At 47.9% G+C, this 18,239-nt stretch overlaps 1 protein-coding gene across 1 annotated transcript in view; it reads left to right on the forward strand.

Annotated features, from left to right (window-relative positions):
* The window catches only part of LOC107114908 (cytochrome P450 2J2-like), a 58,081-nt gene that overhangs the window by 15,732 nt on the left and 24,110 nt on the right, over positions 1–18,239 (forward strand). Inside the window, exons 4-5 of the mRNA XM_015416513.1 lie at positions 2,221–2,373; positions 9,737–9,886. Of these exons, the coding sequence (XP_015271999.1) occupies positions 2,221–2,373; positions 9,737–9,886 (303 nt within the window). The remainder of the gene's footprint in view (positions 1–2,220; positions 2,374–9,736; positions 9,887–18,239) is intronic.

Consider the following 18,239-nt stretch of genomic DNA (forward strand, 5'->3'; position numbering starts at 1 on the left):
GGGGTATAAATCCAATCTCTTCTTCTTCTATGGGACTGTATAGGATCCTGCCCCCGTGCCTGTCCAGGAACGAGGGGGGAAGCCTATACTTTTCAATACATTTAACAACCGCCCAGAGAGTATGCTATCCTCTCTGGATTTCCGAGCACTTTGCCTCCAGGATCTCCACTTAATCCCTCACCAGCCTGAGATCAGAGATCCACAATCTCAGTTGGCATCTGGGTTGTGCACACTAGCACCTCTATCCAGAGACACACAATTAATCTTACACAGAGGTAGCTTATAGGGTGAGCATAAGGCACAGACGTTTAGCCTTGGAACTCAGTTACGAAACAAAATTCCAGGGGCACCTTTATTTACACCCCACCTTTCACTCTAATGAGAGCCAGTTTGGTGTAGTGGTTAAGTGCACAGACTCTAATCTGGGAGAACCGGGTTTGATTCCCCACTCCTCCACTTGCACCTGCTGATGTGACCTTGGGTCAGTCACAAGCTCTGGCACAGCTGTCCTTGAAAAAGAGCAGTTTCTGTCAGAGCTCTCTCAGCCCCACCCACCTCACAGGGTGTCTGTTGTGGGGAGGGGAAGGGGAAGGAGTTTGTAAGCCGCTCTGAGACTCGAAGTGAAGGGCGGGGTATAAATCCAATCTCTTTCTCTTTCTTTCTAATGGGGACCTAAACTGGTTATAAACAAGGATAATATTTTATTCAGTCAGAACTTAGCAATTAGACTAATAAGGATTTCAAAATAAGAAACCTGAGGCAGTTCACCTTGACTACACAGTAAGGAAGCACATCTACCAACTTCAGGAATCCATTGTCCAAGATTGTCCATTGTTATAGTCCAGTAGCCTCAAGGGATTTGGAGCAAGAAGTCCATCTTTGCCAACCACGTGCTCAGCTCCAAAGCAGTTCTTTGTCTCTCCGAGAGACCACATGGCAGGACAGCATTTCAGGTGGACAGAAAACAGAGCAGCAGAGATAGCAGGAACAGAACAGAACAGAGAGAGAGAGAGATCTCTCCCCCAAGGGATCAGACAATTAAACCCCAATCTAGTCACAATCAGGGGTCATTTCGTAGAAAAAGAGGTGCAGGAGCTCATCAGCATAACTTATTTGCATATGCCACACCCTCTGACATCACCGGAAGTGTGTCAGAAGGCAACACCCAGTGCTCAGGTTCAATCGGACTGTTTTGGATTTCTGGCTATTGGGGGGGGGGGGCGTGCAGATCTGTCCTCGCAGAGGAGGGAGAGCCTGTTTTGGATTGCTAGCTTTGACCTCACAGAGGAGGGAGAGCTTGTACCTGAATAAAACTTGGTCTTAAAGGTGCCACTGGACTCTTTTGGACCGGGGGGCCGAGGGTAGTGGTCTGCAGCTTACCTAGCTGCTGGGAGCAGGGGGTGGGGCTTGTTGCATGTGCCCGCCCCCTGGGCTCTTTACTGCCGGAGCTTCGCTCCTGTGCACTCCTGCAGGAAAGGACCTCTGGTCACAATCAGCTGTGGCCATTCAGCTAACTGCGAGTAGGAAGGGTGTGTCCAAATGTTGGTGGTCATGGCAACGGTGGGGATAGGCTAGGTATGGAGACCACCCTCTGCAGTCAGGTGACCCCCAAACTCCAACTACTTCATTTTGTACGTGACTTCGGGCATGCAGGCAGGGCCATCTGGTCTCTCCCAGCATGGAAGTGTGAAGAATGTGTGTTTATGGCATGGCAATTGAGCCATGGGGCCCACCATTGGGTTTCAACAGGAAATACAGCACAGCATGGTATCAGAAGACATTCCAGGGGAAGGCAGGGACATTTAGAAATCAATACAGTGACAAAGGGTGTTGGTCTGGATGGGCCATTGGCCTGATCCAGCATAACTTCTCTTATGTTCTTAAATGTTAGTACATGTATATAAAATATGAATTCATCCACAACATATCACTGTTACCCAGAAAAAATGAGGAAGTGCAGACCACATTGAAGGAAGCAGTCATTAAATCCCTCCTGAAGCATACAGATCCTCTATATTTTCCATTTTTTTTCTACTGGAAAAATAGGGAGGACAGCCCTCAGGAAATTGAGAAGGGCCCCCCGCCTCTGTCGCCTTCTTCCCATGGGCAGGAAATGAAGGGATGAGGGAAGGCTGAAATGAACATTTGAACTGGAAATCATGTAGGCTGAATGTAACATTTCTTTTCTTCCTCTTAATCCAAAATGGCAGTTGGCGGCAGAATATGGAAGCGTTTACTCTTTGCCAGTTGGGTCTATCAGTTCCGTCGTGGTTTCTGGATCCCAGGCAGTGAAAGAAATTCTGGTGAACAATCCAGGACGGATTGCCAACCGAGCTGTGACCCCTTTTGAGAACGCTGTAATGAAAGGAAATGGTAAGTTGTTGTGAAGAGTGCAAGACCAATATTATTTAGTTAGATTCTTATCCCACTCCTTCCCCGGCAATCAAAAAATAAATAACAATACAAATATTCTATAAAACCATTTAATATACTGACACAGGGGTCATTTCCTGCGGGAGCGCACAGGAGCGGAGCTCCGGCAGTAAAGAGGCCAGGGGGCGGGCACATGCAACAAGCCCCACCCCTTGCAAGAAGCAGCTAGGTAAGCTGCAGACCACTACCCTCGGCCCCCCGGTCCAAAAGAGTCCAGTGGCACCTTTAAGACCAAGTTTTATTCAGGTACAAGCTCTCCCTCCTCTGTGAGGTCAAAGCTAGCAATCCAAAACAGTCCAGTGGAGCCTGAGCAGTGGGTGTTGCCTTTTGACACACTTCCGGTGATGTCAGGGGGTGTGGCAGATGTAGATGAGTTATGCTAATGAATTATGCTAATGAGCTCCTGCAGCTCTTTTTCTACGAAATGACCCCTGTACTGACAGTCCCATGTGACAACCAGAAGGGCTGATAGAAGCCCCTGTAAGATTGCCTCAGTGGAATGCCTGGAGGAATAATTCAAATTTACAGGCCCTGTGGAATTTAGACAGGTCCTGCAGGGGGTGAGTCTCTTCAGACAGAGCATTCTGCCAGGTTGGGGCCATTTCTGAACAGACCCTTGTCTTGGATGAAGTTAAATGAGCTACCCAAGAGTCAGGCACCACCAGAATGAGTGAAGTGGAATGCGAGCACCATGGGGGCTTGTAACGCGAGAGGTGGGAAACTCCTCTTTAGAGAGACCTCTCTCAAAAGAAGAGACACAAGCAAATCAGTGAATGACAAAACATGCAATGTCTCTGAATGTGTCTGTCATCTAGAGATTTCTCCATCAGTGAGGTCTGGAGATAGAAATGGTCCAGGGCTGGGGGGCTCCCCATTCCCAACTGGCAACTGCTCTAGGCATGGGCAGAGCTTACTATGGTGACTCAGCTACCAGATCATTTGTGCGTTGACACCCAAGCAAGACTAACTACTACATGAAACCTTGAAGTGAGTACCCTGCCAGGTAAATTTGAGGGGAGGGGCCATGGCTCTGTGGTAGAACATCTGCTTGGCATGCAGAAGGTCCCAGGTTCAATCCCTGCTGTGACGGACTGCACTTTTTAAGAGGCTTAAAAGTGCTATACCAACAACAAAAGGACTGTGAAGGGTTAAGTCTTCACAGAGCCAGAGAGCTTTGAATGACAGGCTGCTCTAAGCAAGCTGCTCAGTTGGTATCAGCTAAGAAGAAAAAGTCTTGTGAGAGCTGGATTCCTACCTTAACTGTGAAGAAACATGTACTGAGACAGTCTTCGAATAGCCCTGTCAGAAAAAGGGTTTAGTGCTGACAAAGTCAGATTTCTACCTTGACTGAATGCAGTCTGAATTCAGCAGTAACTGAGAGCAGTTTGAACACCAACAGAAATACTGGGGATAGTTTGGCAAAGGAAGTGAGTAGTAGAGAAGACTCCCATTCAGGCCAAAGGAAAAGGGATAGATCTTCTAGACAGAGAAGATTCCCTACCCAGTCAAACAGGGAGAGTTATTTCTGAGGAGTATAGAAGTCACTTCTCAGAATATCTTGTTATTGAGAATTCGTTCTCAAGAAGGGTTGTGTTATGTATAATTTAATAGAGTGTAACCACAGTGTGTCAGTTAGAAAGATTTCAATTAGAAAATAAGTTATACAGTTGCAAAATCCTCAAATATATGGTAAAAACCTGAAAAATAGTATTGTTTAAGTAATGTATGTATTGCATACTTGTATAACTTTTGGCAAAATACATTAAGGTTTTACTCACTGCAGTGAGTGTTGTTCTTTTGCTGTTTCAGTATAAGGAAGCTTCAGAACAAGTTTGGTATAGTGGTTATGAGCGGTGGACTCTAATCTGGAGAACCGGGTTTGATTCCCCACTCCTCCACATGCAGCCAGTTGGGTGGCATTGGGTCAGTCACGGTTCTTTCAGAGCTGTTCTCTCAAGAGCAGTTCTCTCAGAGCTCTCTCAGCACCCCCTACCTCACAGGGTGTCTGTTGTGGGGAGGGGAGAGGAAGGGAAGGAGCTTGTAAGCCACTGTGAGACACTGAGTGAAGGACGGGGTATAAATCCAACTCTTCTTTTCCAACTCCAACTCTTCATTTCCTTTATCAGGGAACATTCTGGTGGATGTTGCCCTATGCTCCACCCACCAACAGCAGCATGGATCGTGGGCCCAACAGCATCTGTTGTCGCCCCATGCCAGCGGAACCCATAAGAACATGAGAGATGCCAATGTTGGATCAGGCCAAAGCCCATCCAGTCCAACACTCTGTCACACAGTGGCCAGAAATACCAGGTGCCATCAGGAGGTCCAGCAGTGGGGCCAGGACACTAGAAGCCCTCCCACTGTTGCCCTCCCCCCCAGCACCAAGAATACAGAGCATCACTTGCCCCAGGTATAAGAATATAAGAGAAGCCAACGTTGGATCAGGCCAATGGCCCATCCAGTCCAACACTCTGTCACACAGTGCCCAAAAATACCAGGTGCCATCAGGAGGTCCACCAGTGGGGCCAGGATATTAGAAGCCCTCCCACTGTTGACCCCCCCAAGCACCAAGAAGACAGAGCATCACTTGCCCCAGAGCCCCTATACCTTGTGATTAATAGCCACTGATGGACCTCTGCTCCATATGCTTATCTAATTCCCTTTTGAAGCCGTCCATGCTTGTAGCCGCCACCACTTCCTCTGGCAGTGAATTCTTGGTGAACTCCTTCTTGGCCCCACCTGTAAGGGAGGAGGGCTGAATGAGCCTATCATTTGCTAAGCCCCCATGATTGGGACAGTGTCATAAGTTTGGCAGGATCCAACCTTGGGAGAGGGGATGTAGCTTGTCGGTGGTAATTGCCGGCAGCTGCAAGGCTCCATTATCTCAAGGGAGTGGCAGCAGCCCCAAAGGGGGACGTTTCCCCTTTCCTTTGGCTCTTGTTGGCACGGCGATTAACTTCCCACGAAGGACCACCGTATCTTTGGCGTTGACGTGATAAGTAGCCTCCAAAGATGGAACTGACTTCTGCTCTACAGTGATTTGGCTACGGAACTGGCTATGAGGACTTATCAAGAAGCTACAGCTTCCTTTTATGAATGGTTAGCTTACCTTCGCCCTCAAATGTTTTATTGCTAGCTGCTCTGATGTGGGATGATTTCTGCTATGCATACATCCTGTGAGTTTAAAGGTTTTTTTTACTCAATTAAATTAACAGTTAGAAGAAGAAGAAGTGGAGGAGGAGGTTGGATTTATACCCTGCCCTTCACTACCCAGAGGAGCCTCAGAGCGGCTTACAAACTCCGTTCCCTTCCCTCCCCACAACAGACACCCTGTGAGATCGGCGGGGCTGAGAGAGCTCTGAGAGAAGAAGAAGAAGAGGAGATTGGATTTATACCCTGCCCTTCACTACCCAAAGGAGTCTCAGAGCGGCTTACAAACTCCGTTCCCTTCCCTCCCCACAACAGACACCCTGTGAGATCGGCGGGGCTGAGAGAGCTCTGAGAGAAGAAGAAGAAGAGGAGATTGGATTTATACCCTGCCCTTCACTACCCAAAGGAGCCTCAGAGCGGCTCACAAACTCCTTTCCCTCCCCCTTCCCACAACAGACACCCTGTGAGGTCGGTGGGGCTGAGAGAGCTCTGACAGGAACGGCTCTTTTTCAAGAACACCTCTGAGAGAACTATGGCTTGCCCAAGGTCATCCAGCAGGTGGAAATGGAGGTGTGGGGAAACAAACCCGGCTCTCCCAGATTCGAATCCACGCACTTAACCACTACACCAAGCGGGTGTATATTTAAGAATATTTTGGCTGCTGTGGAGAGTTTTTGTCTGCTGTCAAGTTGTTAATCGGCTGCTGAGATGAACCCCAAGGTCAGTTGGACCTGATACCACCATTCCCAGATCAGTGAAGAGGAGCTTAGGCACAACAGCGCTCAGTGTAGTTTTTGCTGGCAAGCATGACTACAGTGGCCCATGGCTTCAGCCTGCCAGGAGGAGCATTGGCCCCGCAGTACTTTGCTTCGGCACATGGCAGCGCAGGGACAGTGCAGCTGCTGAACTGGAACGTGGCTTCAGCCTTCGAGGAGGAACATCGCTTTGCCCTGCTGATACACAGGGCTATTTTGGGGCGGGAACGCACAGGAACGGAGTTCTGGCTGGCTTTAGAGTTGGCCACACCCACTACAGCCAAAACCTCTGCATGCGTGGCTACAGAGGGAAGGCCTGGAGAGCGACCCCACCCCCGGCGACTCAGAGGCAGGCAGGCCAGGGCCCCCCCTGGAAGGATCAAAGAGGCATTTAAATACCTCCTCCGGCCTTTCCGAGGACCGGATTGCCAAACACCAAAATATTTATCCAAATTTCACCTATTCAAAATAGATTTAAAGGACTCCTCCCTCTTAAAACTTTTGTGCAATTAAGGAGGACTGGTATTGATAAAGGGGCTGTGCAATATCTTTTGTGATATATAAAAAGACGAAACTTAGGTGTTTAGATATATGATTCTTTCTATGTGGTAATGTTTATATGATAATTAATATAACGGTGAATAATTCATAAGAAATGTAGAAAGAATAATATAAAAATGAAAAAAATATATAAAAATTACTTTGTCATTGTCTGTAGTTGCTGAATTTTGGTATCTCCTACTTACCGTGGGTCCTATTTTGGTTGTGTGAATTGCTGTATTGGGACGGCATGGTAGTGGGGCAATCGGTGCACAGCAGTACTTGTTCTCACCTTTATTGACTATGGTTGCCAGGTCCTTGTTGGAAAATACCTGGAGAATTTGGGGGTGGAACCAGGAGAGGGTGAGGTTTGGGGAGGGGAGGGGAGGGGCCTCAGCATGGCACAATGCCATGGAGTCCACCCTTCAAAGCAGCCATTTTCTCCTGGGGAGCCGATCTCTGTCAGCTGGAGGTCAGTCGTAAAAGCGGGAGACCCCCAGGCCACAGCTGGAGGCTGGCAACCCTATTATTGACCCTCATGGGGCCCCAGCTGCTAAGGATGAGCACTGGCATAATGGGGTCTGGCTTCACCCAGCACAGGCAGAGGCACGGTATGCGAGGAAACAAGAAGAACGGAAGTACCTGCCTTTGCCCCGCTGGCTTGTGTGAGTTGCTACCAGCAAGGAGGACTGCTATGGCACCATCTTGCTCTCCGGCTGGCTCTGTGGCCCTTCCTCAAGTGAGGAAGGGCACAGTGGAAGGAGGGGGCACGGCCCTTTTCACAGCTGTTTTGGCCTCGTTTACATAATAACATCAGAAGAGCTCTGCTAGGTCAGACCAGTGGTCCATCTAGGCCAGCATCCTTTCTCACACAGTAGCCAGCCAGTTCCTCTGGAGGTCCAACAACAGGGCAGAGAGGCCAAGGCCTTCGTCAGAACATAAGAAGAGCCCTGCTGGATCAGACCAATGGTCCATCTAGTCCAGCATCCTGTCTCACATGGTGGCCAACCAGTTCCTCTGAATGGCCAACGACAGGGCATAGAGGATGAGGCCTTCATAAGACCATAAGAAGAGCTCTGCTGGGTCAGACCAGTGGTCCATCTAGTCCAGCATCCTGTCTCACATGGTGGCCAACCAGTTCCTCTGAATGGCCAACGACAGGGCATAGAGGATGAGGTTTTCATAAGACCATAAGAAGAGCTCTGCTGGGTCAGACCAGTGGTCCATCTAGGCCAGCATCCTGTCTCACATGGTGGCCAACCAGTTCCTCTGAATGGCCAATGACAGGGCATAGAGGATGAGGCCGTCATAAGAACGTAAGAGCCTTGCTGGATCAGACCAATGGTCCATCTAGTCCAGCATCCTGTCTCACATGGTGGCCAACCAGTTCCTCTGAATGGCCAATGACAGGGCATAGAGGATGAGGCTTTCATAAGACCATAAGAAGAACTCTGCTGGGTCAGACCAATGGTCCATCTAGTCCAGCATCCTGTCTCACATGGTGGCCAACCAGTTCCTCTGAATGGCCAACGACAGGGCATAGAGGATGTAGCCTTCATAAGAACGTAAGAGCCTTGCTGGATCAGACCAATGGTCCATCTAGTCCAGCATCCTGTCTCACATGGTGGCCAACCAGTTCCTCTGAATTGCCAACGACAGGGCATAGAGGACGAGGCCTTCCTAAGAACGTAAGAAGAGCCCTGCTGGATCGGACCAGGGATCCATCTAGTCCAGCATCCTGTCTCACACAGTGGCCTCTGGAGGGCCAATGACAGGGCAGAGAGGCTGAGGCCTTCCTAAGAACATCAGAAGAGCCCTGCTGGATCAGATCAGGGGTCCATCTAGTCCAGCATCCCGTCTCACACAGGGTCCAACCAGTTCCTCTTGAGGGCCAACATAGAGTTGCTGTACTAAATTTCTCATCATGGTGACCTCTGTCCATCGCAGGAGCAGCTACCATTTGAAGGTGGGGAGATCTCTGTCCCTGCATATTGGACAGTCTCTGTTTCTAGAAGTCACAGGGTAAAGAAATCTCTTGATGACCGGAGCATTCAGAGACTTTGCATCCTTTGTCATTCGCTGATATTTTGGTTTGTCTGTATCTCATAAGAACATAAGATGAGCCCTCCTGGATCAGACCAGTGGTCCATCTAGTCCAGCTTCCTGTCTCACACAGAGGCCAGCCAGTTCCTCTGGAGGGCCAACAACAGGGCAGAGAGGCCGAGGCCTTCATAAGAACATCGGAAGACTGGATCAGCCCAGTGGTCCATCCAGTCCAGCATCCTGTCTCACACAGTGGCCAACCAGTTCCTCTGGATGGCCAACAAGAGGGTCCTGGGATTCAGAGATTTAGTGCATCTGAATGTGGAGGCTCCCCTCTGTCAGCATGGCTAGTAGCCAGTGATAGACCTCTCCTCCATGAATCTGCCTAATAACCTTTTAAAGCCCATGGCCATCACTACATCTTTTTGGAAGACCATCAGATGGTAGGTGTTTTTTCACGTCTTCCATATGTTGCATTAACACATGAAGGGGAGCGGTTGAAACTTTATAGTAGAGACAGACTTATTATGTCCACCAGCCATAAAGCTTTGAGTGCTAAAAAATAGGAGTCATTTTTTTGGGTGTGTGTGTGTGTGTTATTCTGAAGTGTAAAATGTGGTTGTATACAAAAGTCCTGGTGCTGTATTTGAGAGATCCTGTTTCTGCACCAGCATTTTATTTATTTATTAGATTTACTAGGCTGCCCTTCCCTAGAATGGGTATGCATAGACAGGTGTAGGTATTAGACGTGACATTTTCCAAGATGAAATGTAAATAAATTATGCTTTCTCGTTGGTCATTCTTTATGGCTCCAGGCATTCTGTTCTCCAACGGCCGGTTGTGGAAGCAGCAGAGGAAACTGGGGCTCGCTGTCATGCGGAAGCTGGGACTGGGGAAGAAAAGCATGGAGCAACAAATACAAGAGGAGGCTGGCCTTCTTGTGGAGACTCTTGCATGCGCCAAGGGTATGTGTCAATGCAGGGTTACGGTGGTTCATGTCCCAGTTTGGACAAGTCTTGGTATGACCTACAGCTTTTTCATTACTCACTGATCGTGTTAATTTATCAAGCGCAGCACTTTCAGGACTGTTGTTTTGTTACAACCGCCTTAAACCCTTTGGGAACTCCAGAATGGGCATTTCCCCAAGTGTCTTACACAGGGGTCATTTCGTAGAAAAAGAGGTGCAAGAGCCAGGGCTCCCAAATACTTACCTTGATTCGGCGGGCGATGTATAGTTCTTCATGGGACCATTCCCATGGGGAAAATACAGGAACTGCACTATTCCATCGCCCAGACGTGACATAGGCACGCAGCCGTGTGACACTCTAGCAATGGGGCTGGAAACTCGATGGTACCATCGAGTTTCCAGTCCCATTACCAGAGTGTCGCCCAGCTACGTGCCTACGTCATGACTGGGCGACGGAATAGTGCAGCACCTGTGTTACAAGCAAGAATCTTCCAGCGGGGAAGCACGTGTCCCCCGCCGGTTCGTAGGTAGGTACTTGGCAACCCTAGCAAGAGCTCATTAGCATAACTTATTAGCATAACTTGTTTCCATATGCCACACCCCCTGGCATCACCGGAAGTGTGTCAGAAGGCAACACCCACCGCTCAGGCTCCACTGGACTGTTTTGGATTGCTAGCTATTGGGGGGGGGGGAAAGTGGCAGCGCTGCCCTCGCAGAGGAGGGAGAGCTTGTACCTGAATAAAACTTGGTCTTAAAGGTGCCACTGGACAGTTTTGGATTGCTAACTATGGGGTGGGAATGCATAGATCTGCCCTCACAGAGGAGGGAGAGCTTGTACCTGAAGGTTGTCCTGCCTGCTTCTTGCTCCTCGTGGCCCAACTGAGGGCTGCTGGGAGCAGGGGGTGGGGCTTGCATGTGCCCATCCCCTGGGCTCCTTACTGTCGGAGCTCCACTCCTGTGCACTCCCACAGGAAATGACCCCTGGTCTTACACACTAATTCAGCATGACTGATACCTTCAAGCCACATGAAGATACAGCAACTCTGTACATGGAATGCTGCACCTCTGAATTGTTGTAAGGGCCTAGAAGGCTCCACATGGGTTACAGACTGCAGACTTGTAACTTTGGGGTTAAATTCAGACAGTTAACAATATAAGAAGATTCCTGCTCAATCAGACCAATTATCTCTCTCGTTCAGCATCCTCTTTTCCACAGTACCTATTCAGATGCCCCTGAGTTGCCCACAATCAACAGCATAGAGTCCAAAGCTTTACCACGTCTTCGTCCCCTCTTCCCAACACTAAGCACACTGAATCTGAGGTTCCATTTTGTAGTGGTTAAGTGCACAGACACTAATCTGGGAGAACCGGGTTTGATTCCCCACTCCTCCACTTGCACCTGCTGGATGACTTTGGGCAAGCCATAGTTCTGTCAGAGCTGTCCTTGAAAAAAGCAGTTTCTGTCAGAGCTCTCTCAGACCCACCTACCTCACAGGGTGTCTGTTGCTGGGAGGGGAAGGGAAAGGAGTTTGTAGGCCACTCTGAGACTCCTTTGGGTAGTTAATAGGGGATACAGGTGAGTAAGGGAGTGAAGGCTTGGGACAGCAGTGGAACGTCTGAACTTCCTGTGGATAAAAACAGGTCTTATGAGACTGGTATTTCACAGTATCAGTATCTCCATAGTTAAAACTTAACCATCACATGGAACTTCAAGGAAGAATTACTTTCTCTACAAGGAAACAAAGGGATCTTTCCCCTCCCTTTCCAAGAAGAAGAAGAAGAGAAGAGGAAGAGATTGGATTTATACCCTGCCCTTCACTTGGAGTCTCAGAGTGACTTACAAACTGATTTACTAGGAAAGTGGCATTTTCTATGTTCAAATTTTGTCTACAGTAGGGATGGGCACAAACCAAATTACAGATGAACCGGGCTGGTCTGTACATTTTAGAACAAGGATTTGTGCGATCACGCTGTTAATGAACTACCCAGGAGCCACCAGGGGTTTTTTTGGTGGTGGTTTGTTCAAAGCCAGTTTGGGTTAGTGGTTAAGTGCACAGACGCTAATCTGGGAGAACATGGTTTGATTTCCCACTCCTCCACTTGCAGCTGCTGGATGACCTTGGGCAAGCCATAGTTCTGTCAGAGCTGTTCTTGAAAGAGCAGTTTCTGTCAGAGCTCTCTCAGCCTCACCTACCTCACAAGGTCTCTGTTGTGGGGAGGGGAAGGGAAAGGAGTTTGTAAACCACTCTGAGTGAAGGGCAGGGTATAAATACGATCTCCTCCTCTTCCTTCTCCTCCTCCTTCTTCTTCTCTCTTCTCCTCCTCCTCTCTACTCCTCCTCTTCCTCCGTCTTTGTCTTCTTCTGGGTTCATGGGCCAGACACGCCCAAGGCAATTGTCAGAAACCCTTTAAAGCCAGTGAGCTCAGCCTTCTGATTTCACTGGCGAGTCATGCTGCCTTGGCGGCGCAACACAACTGAGTTTAGAAGGCATTTAAATGACTTCTGAGTTTGCTTGCGAGCTGTGCCACCATGGCAGCGTGACACAAGTGAGTTCAGACGGCATTGAAAAGCCTTCTGAGTTCACTTGCGAGTTCTGCTGCCACCACAGTGTGGCAGCAGTGAGCTCAGGAGGCATCCAAATGCCTTCTGAATTCACTTGCGAGAGCTGCTGCAGCTTCCATGGGGGGAGAGCAAAAGGCATCACTGAACTGGCTTGTATCTATTAGAAGTGGGTGGGGAGCAAAAGGGATGCATTAAAATGGCTCGCATCTATGCCTTTCAGTCCTCCCCTCAGAAGCATTTAATGCGACGAGTGTGCTCAGAAGGCACTGGAATGGCTTCTGGGTTCGCTTGCGAGCTGTGCTGCCACGGCTCCATTTTCTAGCAGATGCAGTTTCTGAGCGACCTTGAAATGTATGTAGAGTATGGAATGATGACCCAGTAAGACCCCAAGGACTGTAACCCTCACTAGGTTTTCTATCAGGTTCCCTGAAATTACCGTATTTTTCGCTTCATAAGACGCACCTGACCATAAGACACCTAGTTTTTAGAGGAGGAAAACAGGAAAAAAAAATATTCTGAACCAAATAGTGTGATGAACAGTGAGCCGAAGGCGGATAAACGCGGGGGGTGTTCACACGAGCAGCCTCCCCTTCCTCCTCCTCCAGACCCAGAGTGACAGCGCGAGGCAAGGGGCAGCAGGGAGGGAGAGGGGCAAACACCGGAGGAGGAGGAGGAAGGGGGGGCGTGACTCGACTGTGAGAACCGACACAAGCGTGCAGGTGCGTGAGGGCAAGAAGGGGTTGGGAAGGGGCGAAGCGAGGAGCCAGTGCATGCCCCTGCGTCTCTGTGCCTGTGCGGCAGCTTGGGTCTGTGGAAGTCTGGAAGCTGCGCCTGCGAAAAAGAGACATAGGGGGAGAAATGGGGGGGAACGCCAGGCATCTTTGCTTCTTGTGCCGCGTGAGTGCTTTGTCGCCCTCCGTCCCCCGGTGCAGCCGCAGCAGCAGAAGGTCTTTCCAACTAGTCAGCTGAGCCACGCAGCGTCTGCAGCTGAGAGAAGTATTCGCTCCATAAGACGCACACACTCCCCCCCACCTTTTTTTGGGGGGGAAAGTGCATCTTATGGAGCGAAAAATATGGTACAAAGTGAAGTCTTGTCTTTATTTCTCTTATCACTCTCTCAGGTCAGAGCAATGATGGAACACAAACGTAGCCCCAGATAGATGCAAGGTAACTGGAGAAACAATAAATATTTACTTGAAAAAGGCTGAAGATCAAATGTATGAACAAACCTCCGCCTCTCTAAAGGCCTGTTGATATGATGAGGCTCTAACAGTCAGTATCTTTTGTTAGCAGTTTATTGTGTAGTGAGTTAGCCGCATGGAAGACCCACTGAGGCACACATGATACCCTGCACGCTTTACTGATACACAACAAAGACAAACAGCCGGCTGCCCAACTATATACACACCTGGGGACACACCCCTAGGTCCCGTTGGTGGGTTTAAATCTCCCGCCACGGTCCCATTGGTCCCCCAGTGGAGAGACCAGGAGCCTAGACCCCATTGTTCTTCCAGAGTCAAGCTCTGGGGTATTCACTGGCCCCTGGTGGCAGTCAGCGGACACAACACAGTTGGCAGTGGGCAATATTTGAAACTCTAAAACTCTAACTCATGGAAAGCCATCTGCTCAGGTGTGAAGTCCTGGCATCCTGTATCGCCCTTGATGTGCGGATAGATCTTGGCTTTTCCCAGGCAAACAAGGCACCATCCAACAGGAAACGGCAATTCAGATGCAGATCAGATCCATATACTGCGTGACATCAGGTCCTTCAGCAATGGTGGGGTTACCTCTCCTTAGTTGTTGCTTCTGTTAACAATGGCTAAAATGTGCTTCTCTTTCCCATAAGGCTCTGAGCTGAATGTGTGTGCAGACCTCATTAACATAAAATGCAGGCAAGTGTCCTCTATGTGAAATCTCTCACAATAGGTCAGTGGTGGCGAACCTACGGCACGGGTGCCAGAGGTGGCACTCAAAGCCCTCTCTGTGGGCACGCGTGCCATTGCCCCAGCCAGGCCCAGACCATCATGAAAAGTGTCGAATTCTCTGCCAAATAATTTTAAGTAAATGAAAGCATTTGGGATTGCTTTCCTTACTTTGTTTGGATCATCTTCAGTTCATGTATGAGTTTTTTTTTCTAAAGTAAAACCTCAGTATTCAGGTTAAATTGCCGTGTTGGCACTTTGCGATAAATAAGTGGGTTTTGGGTTGCAGTTTGGGCACTCGGTCTCTAAAAGGTTTGCTATCACTGCAATAGGTAATGCAAGCAGCTTTCTTTCTCTTTTTTTTTTATAAGTACCCAAGGGTACACTTTTATTATTTTTTCTATTATATACTACAGACATACAAACACACATACAAACAACCCCTAACTACCCCCCACATCATATAACATATAACAAGAGACTTTATCATTTCTTCTGCTTGTTAGATTTCTAAATTCATTATCTATTTTGCTAAGCTTATCTTTCCTGCGTTCTCAAATTACTACATTTATTTATCAGTTGCATTTACATTATACCAATTGTAGAATCTCACAAGCAGCTTTCTCTATGCCTATGGGTATACATGTGTGTGCACAGTCCATATAGTGTGTGTGTCAGCAGATATAAATCCATAAACAGCAAAATATCAGTCTCTTTCTCAACACTTTACTGAAATGGGTAGCTGAATCTTCATACCTTCATAATTTCTAGCATCCCTGGGGTTTCTTATTCCTTTTTCTTTTTTAAAGAGTTTAATTAGTTTATACATAGAAAGAGGGGAAGGGGAAAGAAGGGGGGGAAGATTACAGATGTATATTAAAAACATCCAATTTAACATTCTGCTTGCAAATCTTCTCATACAAGTTTCACAGCTATTATAGGCCCCGGTCACACTAGGGGGAAAGGCACGGCTGAAGTGCGGCTTTTTAGAGATGCATCAAAAGAGAAGCAGAGCTGTGGGATCAGGCAGATCCCCCCAGCCGCTGCACAGTTCCTCCCCGGCATGATCAGATGCCGGGGGGAAGCCGTGGACCGGAGAGCGAGGCGAGCCCGCTGCACATACGTGTGCAAGCGCAGTTCGGCAGGACCTTGCATGCTGTGAGAGAGACGGGCACGTCGGCAATCAGACACCCGCCCATGCTACGTGGCAGCCGGTAGGTAGAGCTGTTTTGCTACTACCTTTTTGAGCCGCGTCTTCACCCAGAAAGGACGGATCGGGGACAGGTCTGCGCCGCTTCCCAGATGTTGCAGTATGATCATGCCCGCTTGATGCGCCCCCGATCCGTCCCTCCCACGGGGAAAATCCTCCCATGTGACCAGGGCCATAGTGTAGTGGTTTGGTGTAGAGGTTAAGTGCACGGACTCTAATCTGGGAGAACTGGGTTTGATTCCCCACTCCTCCACCTGCACCTGGCTGGATGACCTTGGGCAAGCTGTAGTTCTGATAAGAGCTGTTCTTGAAAAAGCACAGTTTCTGTGAAGAGCTCTCTCAGCCCCACCTACCTCACAGGGTGTCTGTTGTGGAGAGGGAAAGGAAAGGAGTTTGTAAGCCGCTCTGAGACACCTTTGGGTAGTGAAGAGCGGGGTATAAATCCAATCTCTTCTTCTCTTCTTCTTCTTCTTCTTCTTCTTCTTCTTCTTCTTCTTCTTCTTCTTCTTCTTCTTCTTCTTCTTCTTCTTCTTCTTCTTCTTCTTCTTCTTCTTCTAATAGCCATCATTCTTATTGTTCTTCATTTAATCTTAGTTTCTCAGTACTTATGTTTTAACCAGTCATAAAAAACCCTCCATGGTCCCATAAATTCTTCTTCCATATTTGTCAATCTGTCAATTTCAGCACATTCCGTAATCTTTGTTATCAACTCATTAATCGTTGGGGTTTTCAATGTCCTCCGTGTCGTCGCAAATAAAATTCTAGCTGCTGTTATAACATGTAAAATAAAGTATCTATGGCTCTTATCCAAGTCATCTGGTAGACAGTTTAACAAGAATGTTTCTGGTTTAAAAGATATTGTAATATTCAACACTGATTATAAAAAAGTATGTACTCCAATCTAGTATTTATGCACCTTTTTACATGTCCACCACATATGGTAATATGATCCAACATGACTATTACATTTCCAGCACCTGTTACTCAAATTTTTATACATTTTAGCTAACCTAGCTGGAGTTAGGTGCCATCTATAAAACATTTTGAGGAGCTGCGGTGGCTCAAGTGGTTAAGATGCTGAACTGCAGGCTGTGTAAGGTTGGTAGTTCAGCAGTTCGAGACCCGAGTGTGCCGCATGACGGAGTGAGCTCCCGTCTCTAGTTCCAGCTCCTGCTAACTTAGCAGTTCGAAAGCAAGAAATTGCAAGTAGATACATAGGTACCACTTCGGTGGGAAGGGAACAGCGTTCCGTGCACCTTGGTGTTTAGTCATGCTGGCCACATGACCACGGAAATGTCTTCGGACAGCGCTTGCTCTTCGGCTTGGAAATGGAGATGAGCACCGCAACCCTAGAGTCGGATTCGACTGGCTTTCAAGCAATGGAACCTTTACCTTTATAAAACATTTTATACAAATTTTCTTTAAATGAAACAGATTTAGTCAATTTGATATTCACATTCCATATTTTACTCCATTGTGCATCCCTGGGGTTTCTCTCTCTCTCCCCCCCCTTTCTTTCTTCTCCCTGTATTGTCCAACCATATGCCATACTTTACAATTCTCCTCAAGTTGTGTCTCCTCACTGAAATACCTTCTGAGTTTGAAAGCCCTTCATACTAAACTTATAACCTCTCCTTAGGAAGAGTTGCTAGGTTAAAAATACATATATAACTTAACATCACATAAGGTTCTGAATATTTCTCAAATGTACATCACTATTCAATATGTGAAATACATAAAACTGCAATAAATAGGCTGGAGATTTAAAGCAATATCTAACATTTACGATTTGACACTCCGAAAAGAAAGTTTTCACAGATTCTCAGTTCACAATTTCAATGGATTGCAAAATATAATCTTCAAATGTGCATCAAGCAAGTACATCCACTTCTAAAGACTTAAGAAAGACCATATTAAACAATATAAAGTATGTTGTAAACAGCATGTTGCAATCAGCAAGTAGATCCAGGCCATAGGACTTGAGACAGACAATAAGAAATAGGCTGCAGTCAACTCATCCTCCAGATTATTCAATGAGTTTTCGATGCCTTCATCAGGACTGTAAATGGACTCCCAGAGAGGCACAGCCACAGGAACTTCTCAGCCAATAATGCCTCCAAACTGTCTTATTGTACAGCAATGTCTCCAGACTGCCTTATTTTCCTTTGTTCATGATAGATACGTGTAACCTGATTCTATAGGCATTCTTCCATCTAAAGTACATCAATTTCCTTAAATTCCTGTTAGGTTGAAAATACAGGCAGTCGACTTTCGGTACGGCGCGATGACGGGAGGGTGTTCGGTTAGCTCCGAACCCTCCCGAACCTCTCTCGTCTTCTTCGAGCCTCCCAGCATTGGGAGAGCTCGACCTGCACTCCGGTGGAGAGAGCAGGAGTAGAGGGCTTTCTGCTGGCCTCTCCCACAAACTGGCAAAGCGGGGGGGGGGTGACCGGCACTGTCCTGATGCGGAGCGAGAGTTTGGGAAGAACATGGCCGCCATGTTCCCAAGACGCTGCCACTCGGTTCTTTTAAATTTTAGTTGCTTCTCTTGAATCGATGCATCACATTGAAGAGTTTGGACTTCCCCCTTTTTGGCAATTTCCTGGTGGGAGAGCATGGAAAAAGAGGAGAACGGATTGTTACACCCCCTGTGAGT

The sequence above is a fragment of the Gekko japonicus genome, unplaced genomic scaffold, assembly GCF_001447785.1.
Source record: "Gekko japonicus isolate JY-2015 unplaced genomic scaffold, Gekko_japonicus_V1.1 scaffold2580, whole genome shotgun sequence".
Taxonomy (NCBI): Eukaryota; Metazoa; Chordata; class Lepidosauria; order Squamata; family Gekkonidae; genus Gekko; species Gekko japonicus.